This window comes from Lottia gigantea (assembly GCF_000327385.1).
Source record: "Lottia gigantea unplaced genomic scaffold LOTGIsca_34, whole genome shotgun sequence".
Classification (NCBI taxonomy): Eukaryota; Metazoa; Mollusca; class Gastropoda; family Lottiidae; genus Lottia; species Lottia gigantea.
The window spans coordinates 2,432,267-2,445,201 of NW_008709146.1; the positions used below are offsets into that span (position 1 = coordinate 2,432,267).

General features: G+C 32.5%; 1 protein-coding gene across 1 annotated transcript; it reads left to right on the top strand.

Annotated features, from left to right (window-relative positions):
- Nucleotides 1–4,616: 4,616 nt before the first annotated feature.
- Nucleotides 4,617–12,231, top strand: LOTGIDRAFT_162569 (hypothetical protein; the record flags this gene model as incomplete). Its single annotated transcript, XM_009058542.1, has 4 exons — nt 4,617–4,665; nt 7,329–7,470; nt 11,925–11,992; nt 12,128–12,231. The coding sequence occupies 4 exons, from the start codon at nt 4,617–4,619 to the stop codon at nt 12,229–12,231; spliced, it is 363 nt and encodes a 120-aa protein (XP_009056790.1).
- Nucleotides 12,232–12,935: the final 704 nt, after the last annotated feature.

Consider the following 12,935-nt stretch of genomic DNA (forward strand, 5'->3'; position numbering starts at 1 on the left):
CACATAGAAGTTTAACGATATTGTCAATATCTCATCAAAACTTTCCTAAAATTCCTGATTACCTTCTTAAAGATTATAAACAAGACTGATACTTCCCCTAGATTGAAACTTTATTGATATTTAGAGCCGGCTTTCTAATAAATTGTTGAGATCTAAAGGCTGTCTATGTCAATGCACTGTGCTTCTCTTAAATTATAAATTACCTCATTTCAAAGGTTGTCTATCTTTTAAAAGCAATTAATTTTAGATGACGTATTTTTAAGCATGAGTTAACTAAAAGTCTACAGTTCGAAACTTGTAATTTTCCCCGTTGACAAGCCTTAGTAGTTTTATTCTAGCCATAATTGGGGTCATTTATACAGCTTTTCGTCTTAGTAACATAGGTCATTAAAACTCACTTCTATTTGATGTGTGAAAGACGATTGACAAATTTCAGTAGAAGGAGATAAAAAAGATCGATATTTAGAGCCATGAATCTTTGAGGTCGATAGAAAAGTAAAGGCCCAATTGTCGAAGCATTTCTGTTATCGAGAAAAATATCAGTCTATGGCGTAGGTGTGTACCATAAACATTGTACGTGTACAGCTAAATTCCACCCAGACAATACAGTAAACGGTACCTGTATGACCATGGGTGCTATCGATTTGTGGCATTAGTAAAGGCAATTCGAACGTTAAAAAGTTGTGAAAGAATGTGCCTTTAACTTTCTTGGCGGTTACAGCCTGCTTTCTCAGATAACACGTTTAACTCCTAGTGAACAAACATGGCGTCGTTTACTTATTGTATGTGTATTCACAGCATCCGCTACGGGATGCAAGGGAAACTTATATTGTAAGACTACGGAAGTTTTCTTTTCTGTTGCTTTCTGTACAGAATTACCTTTGAGCTATTTAGAAAGAGAGTTGTTAGATTCTTTGATCTGTGGTCTTTAGATAATAAGTGGTTGAAGAATGTTACTTTATTCTGCAGGTACACCTCAACTTCTTTAAGAACACGCAAAGGATTATTTCAAATATTTTATGCTATATGTCCGTACAAAATAATGGTGGTCGTTTGGGATATTGTAGCTAAAATTGAAAGATATTGAAGCTGGTCACCACTAATGATAGTTATGATGACCATAGCCTAGAGCACTTTCTTACCCGACTGTCGTAGTAGTAATCATGTCATATTGAATATTATATGTCTAAGTACATTACCCATGTAATACCATTCTAATGGTCTAGTGGTACCAAGGTTTTACATATAATTTTTACCCTTTCCAGAAACAACCACTTGACATAATCGTATGTCTAGACGAGGCTAATTCTATCTTCATTATAAGAAGAGTAGGTGTAATCCTGCTTCCTTCCACTCACTTACCCATTTCTTATCATACTTCTCAATACAGTTTTGAATAGTTTAATATTCATAAGTCTCATATCAGAATGTTCTTGGTATCAAATGTACTGATTTTGGTTTGTGAAATTGAGTATAATAGTGCCTTTCAGTGTGATGTTTGATGAATTGTGTATCCATTATATAATAAAAATCTTTTTGACTTGTAACTGATGAACTGGAACTGGAAGAGAGTTACATCTTGCTGCTGATATTCCAGATATATATTAACTATTTTCGGACTGACTTCGAACAGACTGTGCCAGTTTTAATTACATTTCAAGATACAAAAACCACCCCACAATGCGCCTGCAGGATTGCTACTGTTCTCCTATTACGTTATTCAGTGTAGCTAAAGACCTTAGTAAATTCAATTGTTAAACGAAAAGTGGTAACTAAATGCCTTTGTGAGTGTTAGGGATAAAGGGTTTTGTAGATGAAATTGGCTTAAAGGGTGTTGTAGCTGATTTTTGATTTAATTTCCTTCTTCCTCGAATCTTTTCATTATGTAATTTACCACACAGATCCCGAAGTAGTTGATAATAAAGGTTGAAATGAATGGCCATTGAAAAACCCTTGTTGAAAATCCCTGCTGATACAAACAATATATTTTACAGACAACACGTTTTTGATTTTCTTCCTTCACAAATCCAACCTCCTTGAGAAATCAGAAAGAATGTCTTGTAGTGCTTCCTGTAATTGTATTTTCATCTCATTTGTATTAAAACGCGGACTCGTCGTGTAATGAACGTGCACGCCATTGTCTGAAGCAGCCGACTTCTCTTAACAAAAATATTAATGTTTTGTATTCCCGCGTAAATCAAAGATTTCCCTCCAATTGCTTGCTTCATTAAGCATGAAATAAATTTAATCCGGCAAAACAAGAAGTGAAACAAGATTCATTTGAAAATGTAAATTGGCGTCCACTTAATCGTTTTTACAATGACAACTCTTTTATTTTGATTTTTAATAAGGTTTCCAATTAGTTTATCTAATTTATGCCAGGAATAGAGTTGGTGAGGTTATTAACGATATCAGAAAATGCAAAATGTAGCATCTCAAGACCTGCTGCAAGGATATATCGACTCTTAGTAATGCGGAGTACTCTACTGTTAATGTAAGGGACATAAATCTGGTTGATCTTTCTATTCCGTGGAGACATTGTTCAGAATGGTAAGAGAGGTCCGAAAGCTTTGGAGTTAGTTTCATTATAGTTATGCCTTTTGTGCCAAGCGCATTACTATCACAAAATGAATGCAGCATCTACACATTATGTAAAGTGTAAAAAAAAACCTCTCGTCCTTTTACTGGTTTTGAAGACCGGTGTAGTAAAGATGTGTGGGTGAAGTTAAAGAGACATTTTATTTCTATGACAAAGGAGAATATTGGAATAAAAAATAGATTTTTCTTTGAAAGTAATAAGAGTTTTAAGACCAGATAATAAAATAGAAATACGTAATACGACTTTATTCTTTTCTCTATACATTAAAAAATGAATAATTTAATATCAAATTCTTCAAACGAAAGTAATCAGGCATATTGTGGCATATCCTGAACCGTCAAATATCTAATCTATGAGCGAAAATCGTTTCATTTAATTCAAAAATACATTTTCATGCAAGTTAATTTGATTTATGTTAAATGTTTTATAAAAATCAGAAATTCGCTATTGTGAATAAGATAAAAACGTCTTTGGAATACAATGTCTATTAGCCATTGAAGTATAGAATTAAGCTTGACTCAACATCTAAAATGTTTCTGTCTGAGAATCAGTGGGGAGTAAAGACAGAACACACCTGTCCATTTAAGAAGCTTTCAAAAGCTACGTATTGAACACACATAATCTGAAGGCTCAGATGGCACAGTGTATGCTAAGCCACGGAAACACAACCAGGTTTCGTCTAAAAACTAATGCCAAACCACACGATATTTTTAATACAAAGACATGGGTTTTTATAACCAGAAATTGTCAACAATATTTCTCTATTGATTTCCTGATGCATTTACGATTCACCGCGGATCTTCCATTATCTCCCATTTACCAATTTGTAACCGTGTTTTCATAAGATGCATTTTAAGTGTATTTTATATGCTTTTGATAATGTCCATTTGCAGAATGTAAAACTTGGTTCTAGTTACTTATTGGGTTTCTATAAAAATGATTACATTCGCTTACGAGGGAGTAAATTTGTCAAAGTATTGCATGTATAAAGAAGCGGCTAACAAAACACCAGCAAATGGAAAATATTTTACGACTCTCAAGTCATATGAATGTTTTCTGTGGTTTGTTGCAAAAAATTAGCTATATGATGACAAGTCACAAATCGCATTTCATGCACTCGATATAACGTGTTAAGATGAATAGCTGAAGATAATATAAGATAATAGTATTTATATGTCTTACAAGTTTTCCCACAGGAGCAGACAAGATACATCGTTTAATAAAAGCCAAAACGTGCTGAAATAAAAAAAAATCAAACAAGTTCTAACGATCAGAACTACAAAATAAAAAGTGGTCTCATGTGACAAGAAGAGAAAGTTTACCCTGACTGAAGCCACCACCGCCATTGCTGCTCACAGATAGTGACTAGACCCACATAGTAGATACTGTCAGTATACGTTTTACATCGGGTTAACATAGATAGATATTTTCTATATAGAGAACTACAACCTACATGAAAGGCGTAGGTGATGATTTTCGAAAACGTCTGACGTTATATGGATGCATTTACTGACTCTTGCATGTTATGTAAGTTGATATGATTTGTTGCTAGAATTTGATTAGCAATCTAAGTGGAGTGTTAATAACTCTCTCCTAACTATACCTGGTATCTTCTAGACATCATAGAAAGATGTCAAATAATTTCTATGTGGATAGAGACGATATTTAATTACAGAACTATTAAGATGAAGAACTCTTGAAATTGATAGAATTCTCTCTCTTCACTCCTCTACTTAACAATTCATTCCACTTCTACCTACTTGATAATCTTAGCCAATCTGCATACATCTCGTTTAACATTCAGTCATCTTTCAACTCTTTCAATTTTCACTTCCTACAAGGCAAATCTGATGTAATTATTTTGAAAAAAAAAGTCTGTTTGAAAATATAGATTTGGTGACTAATGTTGGTAAAGATTTAAATATCTAGGATTTGTTTTTTTACTTCTTGTTTGAATTTTGAAAGGCTGTGTATACTTGTTGGAATCAACAACATGATAACCTTTTTGATACACCAAATGTCTGATTGGGCTATTGAAGACGAAAACGTCAAAACATGGGCATTGGGTAAACGTTTGAGTGAACGTCATTCCCAACACCCAATACAGTGAAACCCATCAAAAACTGCTTCCTATCTGACCCTAGGTACGAATGTGTGCAGCATACTGAGCCACCATGGACCTCTTCCTTTATGAATAGCTTAATGCGAAATTAGATAGCAAATCATGTTTTTTCTTTGTACTTTTGTTGATAGGATTAATCTGTTTGACATATCGAAGGAAAATTTTTAGTTGTAGCAGTACATATGCTCGAAAATTGTTCTATATAGAATATATCAGGGAATACTAATAGAATATCAGGAATGGTGTCAGTATATTCTGTAATTATTTTACGGTCAACTTAACTACAAGACATGACTGTCAATCTTTAGACGTAGTTAGTCTTGTGCTTAGTTAAATCTGTCAGTTAAGTTATAGACGTTTCGACATATCGTTTAACTTATCTTAACCAATAGGTTTACAGATATCTTATCACCTTATTTCAATAGAATCGACACAAAAAAACTATGAGCCACAACAAGCTCTTGTTGCTTCCAACAGATGGGTATAGTGGCAGTTACTAGTTCTATACGTGCCCAGATACCTTGACGCATTTGAAAGGTTCATTTGTCATCAATATATCAGTCTCGGAGGTTGACAACCCGGCATCGTTACTCTGCTATCGTGGAAAAAGGTGATAAATTGTACCATTTTCCTTTGTTGTCCAGATACCCTAATTTCGTTTGTGTATATTTTACTATATATGGTATTGTTAATGCACAAATACAACCTGAAGTTTAAAGTTTTTAACAGTAGTGTCAAAGAACGCCTAACCTATCATTATCTACTATTATACTTGTATGCATTCACCAATAACATCTAATTTTATTCCATTATACCAACAGTTTTCGCAATGCTTCGTGAAACAATGTTCACCATATGGCGACTAAACGACGCATAATTATACTGTTTTTATCAAAGATCGCAAAATCAGATATGCGTGAAGATATGGTTTGATTTATGATGAATACCGGCGTGAATTAGAATATACACCATCATTGAAAGATAACCATCTTATTTAAAATGAAGGCCACGCTTTGATAGTTATTCGATGTTAAGCCGCAGCACACTGACAACAATTATTTTTTTGATAAAACTCACACATAGGCGTACTGTCACCATCATTAATTTGACTCGGGTAGAAATTAATTCTAATTGCAACAAAAGTAAACACAACACAAAAATGATATATACGATTGTTTTATAATTTGGTCCAATGGGAATGACTATAAGCTATAAATCTTAATTACAATAAACAATCTTTCCTGATTTACTTTTTATTTTAAATCTGTTATAACTCTACTATAGTTATAGTGTTATAGAAACTTCATTTAACGACCTTATATTCTGTCCTATTTTGCCTTTATCGTAGAGTTTGAAATTGTCTGCACCAAGCCTAGGATATTATCAGTATATATTTTATTGTGTTCTTATCTTTGAAAGACGACTTTCTCTGTAATGTCCATACTTCTTGTTTGCCTTTTAAAATGATGTTGATAGTGGTTCTATCAGCAAATTACGCTTCAATTGCTAGGTTTTCTTTAATTTGGCCGAGTTGATATGACTCAGAGGTGTTTCTGATGGGGAAGGGAATTGGAGATTTCAGGAAGATTTCGTACGGTTTTCTCATTACTATTATAAGGCTTTAGCAGTCGAGATAGTCATTAATACATAAGGCTTCACAAGTCGATCTTTTTTTTCTAAGAATGGTATTAAATTCCAGATGTGTCAACTTCTGGCTGTATTTGATTAGAACACGACTTCCCTGGTGACACTACTTTCAAGTCGTTTCTGTCAGTGATTCTCTTTACAGCTAACTTGATGATCAAGTATTCGATCAAGAATCAGTCCTAAATTCTGAACAACCCAATACAACCATTTTGGTTAAGGAATTCGGAAGCAATGCATGAACGAATTAAGGAGATTTCTAATTAATAGTAACAATTTGAATGTCTTGGAGAATTTATGGAGATTCCAGTGGAAATAGAGTCATTAAATTGCCAGTGATTTTTGGTTCACGCTTGTTGCTTGATTCGTGATGCTAGTAATGTGATATCTGAGCAACCCAATGAACAATGACACCCATTATATTAATTAATCATTTCATGAACAATAAATAATTACGGTATTGCCCAGAAATTCATTATACCACCATCTTAGCAATTTGATATTTTATTGAAAGTTATTGTTGCGTTACCCGAGTGACCTGGATTCGAGAAAATCACTTCATAACATGCCATCAGGAACGTAGAAAATACATTACCACTAATACATTTATATTGAGTTCTGGCCGATAACGAAACAGTATATGTCAGATTTCCACAAACTTTGAAGTAAATGTTCAATCATACATACAAACATATACATTAATACATACTTATATAAATATACCGTAAAAAGACTCTCAGAAAGGAATGCCAAGTGAACAGACTACAGCAATGTTGATGTTCCGGAAGTGACAGTATCCAAAATTCTTAAAAATAGCCTTCTTTGAACGATGTCGTATCGGTGCGTATCCCTACGTAAAAACAGTTTCTCGATAATTTCAGGGATTTGAATTTGGATCCCAGATGCTTTGTATTTTATGATTGTGGTCTTTATTTATTAACCTTTTTGACTCTTTCTTTGCAGGTTCCCAATGTACATTCCCTCCAGAATGGCGTGGTAAATGGTACCAAAGTCAACTAGAAGATGTCCAGATACACCTTCATAATATAACTCGTATAGGACATTGTGTACAGAAAGAAGATAATAAATACCTATTATTTGATAGGTAAGCTTTGCTATAATAATGTTATAGATGTTAATTATACATTGTAAACTGCATGGCATAATGCATAATCACAGCCAATATTGACACAATTAAACTAGATTTTCCGTAAAGACAGTACGGATTGGTATCTTAATGCTTTGATTGCATCCCTCGCCAATTTGTGACAGTGCAATGTAATTCAAGATCTTTGAAGTTCGAATAAGTCTGTTACTGTTATACACATTTTCAATTTTCAATTTCATCCTGCACCGAAAATTTGATGTTATACACTTTTTTTAAACTGTACTCAGCCTAACCTTCTATATGTTTATGATACCATCTGATACAAATCAGTGAAAATATGAAATTTAACTGAACATACCCACTAGGGGTTATTAATGTTTACATATTCTAAATCTGAAACAGTTTTTCAAATTATATATAGTTGATATGGACCGTTTGATTTTAGTCTATTTAGTCATTTATCAACAGTATTGGTTTACAAAATAGGATAATGGGAGATCTTAGATATACTAGCCCTTTCATTGATGTTTCTAATTCCTACCTAAGTAGAACCTTTCAATTTTTAATCATTTAAATCACATATAGTAATTTCGTCGTCGTCCATATTGAGGAATTAATTCATATTAATATACTTGGTCTGAAAAACCATCTTTCAAACAATTGACTCTGATAATGAATTACAATCATGTCGAGTAGGATGAGATGTAGACCTAAATAAGGAAAATTGTTCTAGGCGTTGATATCCGATATTCTTGGAAAATTTGGTTATATCGTGGCATCCCTTGACAGGGATGTATCGTCTTATATCGTATCTTGTTCAAGAAATATAATATATCGTGTCTAAACCCTGAAGAGAAAGATGAAATAAACTTCTGATTGAATACTGTAATTTCTCAAACTCTGAAATGTTGTATTGTATATGGCTAAAAGCGAAATTGGAATTGGAAATAATTGAAATTTCAGAAAGGCAATGCACTTTATGAGGTGTAAAGGTCATACTTTACCTGAAGCATACATATCATATTAATATCTCAATGTCTAATGGACTGCTTATATTTCTTCCTGAAAATGCCAAAATACCACAAAACCTCTTGGTCAGATACCGATAGTTTTTTTTAAAAGCTTTATTAGTTCCGTATTGCCGAAGGCTGGCACATTCAAGGCCAGGATTACAAGAAGATAAGAGTTACGTTAGTGAATCAAACAAGATTATGCAGAAAGTTTGTTTCCCATTAGAGACTCTTAAATAAGATTTAACTTTTAAAAAAAATACACAAGATTTTAAATTGTTATTTAAACTATGTTATTCAAACTATGTTGAATTATATTAAGAAGCTTAATTCTGTTTTTAAATAGAACACGTTAAGAATTTCCTTCCTGTTTTTTTAAAGTTAATTACATGTTACCTCTTGTAGTTTGTCTGTTCATCAGTAAGAATATACCTATTTCGGACGAAGGTTTTTTTGACGATGTACCGATCTCAAATTCCTTATCTCGGCGCAAAACTCAACTTCATTTGTCAGAACTAACAATGTTATCATTTACAATGACCCATGAACAACATTGTTCTAAAAATGGTTTATTTTCAATGCATATTTGACAAGTACTTGTTATCAGTGATAAATAGAGGGGTAAGACAGGGTGAATCGCTTACTCTTGTTATTTTAACCCGAGCCGTCCATGATAAAATACCTATAAAATTACACATTTCTATTCTGCTATGTCAAAACAAATAAGAAATGCATACACAATTGAACTTACTGGACCTCCCTGGTTAAGGCGTGTCAGGAAAATATTTTTCATCGTTGTACATCTAAATTATGAACCAAATATTTCAAGTACTAACAAAGTACTAGTATGAAAACTTTAAAAAATAAATTGCGAAACAAGCATGCATATATCGCTCCAAAAGAATTATCTATTTTGCAGTTTTTAAATTATCTGTTATTTAGAGAAAATTAAACCGGTAATAGATTGTATGTATGCGTTCAGATTGTGTTAATCGAAAAAAGCTTCCTTTATTTTTTTATCATTGAAATAATATACCAAATGAAAATAGACTGCCAAAGTCATGAAACTGAATCACGATTAGTAGAAAATTTAAATTCTATATGGGCATTGTTTTTCTCATTTTTAACAGTTTGTAAAGCCTATTATATTTCATTCTATTTAAAAATCCATGAAGTATTTAATGGTAGCTTGTTTCTATCTACGTAAAAACCAGTAACTCTGTGAAATTGAGAATGAAGATGTTATTACATTTTCCTACATTCAATTACCAAGTAGCACATATTGTAATTATAAAAACACACGTAATGTATCAATTGGACGACATGGATCCACCATCTATCACTTTCTTGTCGTGACAAAAAACACAGGGTGTCCATTTTCTAAATGATAAATGACAATGAATGTGATTAGAAGTAATAGATAAAGATTCATGATTTTCAGATTTTAAACAAGTCTATTTCGTGAGTGAAGAATTTTAACGAACTGGTAATCTGTCAGTCATACTTGTGATATTTGTAGCACGTAACTCTTAAATGTATTAAATAATAGTCTTTTAACAACCTGTCGTGTTTAAGAGAAAGGTTTTACATTTCACAGCTTTTCAACATCCCACTGAAAGTCTAGGATTTGAATATTTAAATATAAGATATTTTAGTCAATTTGTAGTGATTAATGAAAAATAACACAAAGATTACAAAAATACACGGTAATACTGAACGAAAACTTAAAATAGGCATAATCATTCCGCTTACATTAGTCATACTGAAAGTTAAAAAGACCGGTAATTTCCGAAAATACTAATAAAACTTAACGGGCAGGCAGTAACATGTTCTAGTGTTAATAAACTCCTATGTCTTACAGTAACAAGCATTTGAAAATTAATATTTCAGTACATCATTTGCATACCTTGTGCTCATCAAAAACATATTCGGGCTGTAACTTATGATTTAGACATATTTTTCTTAAACTCTTCTTTGTTTTCAGGCATAAAACGTTTTGAATCAACATTCGCTTACAGAACAATGTTTTAAGACAATAATAATGATGCATACATAACGTCACATAATAATGCATATTTGTTCCACGAAATTCGAAGAAGAGTTATTCTTGTTTTTTGATTGTTTTTGTATACTTCCGAATATTCTTTGTGAGTAAAATAATACTTCAGATATATCAGAATAAAAGCTTTCTAAAATTCGCTTGGAAGATTAACCACATAAAATAATCATAAAAGATAAAAACAATATATCGCATAAAAGCCAGACATTTTATTTAGATAGGATTTGAAATTTCCACTTGATTTGAAACCTCACTAATTCAAGTTTTATTACTCCAGTCTATTGTTTTATAAAACCGTAGTTTTTAATGTGGGCGAAACTTACTGTTCAACATCTCGGCAGTTTCAAAATCTTGGTCTTATGCATTCAGTATCTGCATAATTTTATGCATAGCTATCTTAAACGTAGATCTAATAACATAACGTGCGAATTACGTTTTATTTTTTTTCGCATCTAGATAGTAAATTTAATACGTAAAATTTTGATGCAACCTTGCAACTACAGAGCAATTTTCGAACCAAAACTGAGCTTTTTCGAAGAGAAGTGAAAGTCATTGGTTAATTATCAGTATTCCCTAAGAATTTGTGACATTACGTTGACCATTTATCGCATAAAGGCCTGGAAGGGATCAAAATATTCCCAGAATTCTTACGTAATCTTTATGTGGCTATAAACTTGTGTAATTCCGTTGTCTCCATATCGCACGAGAATATGAAAACATTCCCAAGGATTCTTACTTTATCTGAAGACGAATTCACTCGTCGATGGTGATAAAACTACACCTAGTTGATGATTATCGGGATATGATAAAAGAAACTGAAATTCGACGAAATCACATCAAAACACCCCCAGCTACCATCAGATTAAATTTCCATCACTGATGGATTTTAATAATCTGAGTAACTTAATTTCAGACAACATTTAGTTTTAATACATTAAGTCTGTCTTATGTCTAATGTAGTAATATAATTTGGTGAAATCCTGAGAGATATTACTAGATAATGTCTGATGTTAAACAGAGACTCTGATAGGAATCAAAGTTGGCCGCTTTTTACTTCGAAGTTGAATTAAACAAACATAAACAAATTTTAGATTAAAGACGATTTTAAAATTAACTGACAAATTATTTTTTTATATTTTCTATAATATTTTTTATAATTAAAAGATTCCATGGGGAGAGTGTTTGAGTAGGTGTTTTCAGTTTACGTGATGGCTTACTTCTAGATGATTTTTGTTTGTACTTTTACTTGTAATTTTCCATTTCTCAATTCTAATCGGTTTCAAAAAGGGAAAATTGGACGTGGTTCTGAAAATCTCTGATAACCGAAATGAAAAATTTTTTTTGATCATCATTTATAACATGTTTTTAATTTCTATTTTCAGGCAAAATAGTTGTTTTCGATGTTTAGTTTTTACTCCTCGTCATAAAAATATTTTACAGTATAAAGCAGGTAAGAGGTCATTCATATCTTAAAATTCTGCCAATTCACAGATCAACACACACGCCTTGGGTCCCTGTCAAGACCTCCAACCTTTACCAATATTTTCCCACAATAGAATGAATCCCTAAATATTATATTTTGTAGCTGGCACATATCATGATATATATCACTTCAATGCACATGCAGATGAACGTGCGCGCATGCAGTTCAAATTACAATTACATCAGTTACTAGGTCGTCCCTATTAAATTCTTTTCTTTAGTTTAAATAGTGTTATTGACACATTTCATTTTCTTGTTCTCGAGGATTCGTCTTTATTTGAAATATCACGTGACAAGATCTAGTAAATCACGTGACTGATCATAGTATCAATTCCTTCAAACAATGGCGAAGTCAATGAGAGCAAATTAGATGTCATTTATCTATTAAAATCATACAGGTTTCATATTCATAACTTAATTAACTCTCTTTACTCCATTATTTACAATCTTAACCTTAAGACCAACCCTTGTCTCTTGGGCCACTTGAGCCTGTTGGGGTTAACCTTTTAACTGGACATTCAATTCCAACATAATATTGGACTGTCAATCATTTGTATACTTGTTCAAAGATATAAAAGATTTTTGAAGACCCTCTGATATGCATGAGCACGAACCCGTCAAATCTGTCCCTATCCGTTCTTCGGTTGGTATATGGGCAGGTTTAGGACTTGACATAAAATGTCACTTTTTATCTGAGCTGCCAGTTTTTGAGATTTTGCACCACGTTAAAAGCCAAATAATAAATTGTGGTACCTTAACGTGCAGTAACCTATCCGTATATCACGTCCGAAGAGCCGGATTTGTCGGGCTAGAGCATAAATATTGTTAGCGATAAGAAATGAGTGAAATATGTCCCAAAAAATATCACCATTTTAAATAAATGCATCACGCGTCTCAAAGGCAATAAAAGT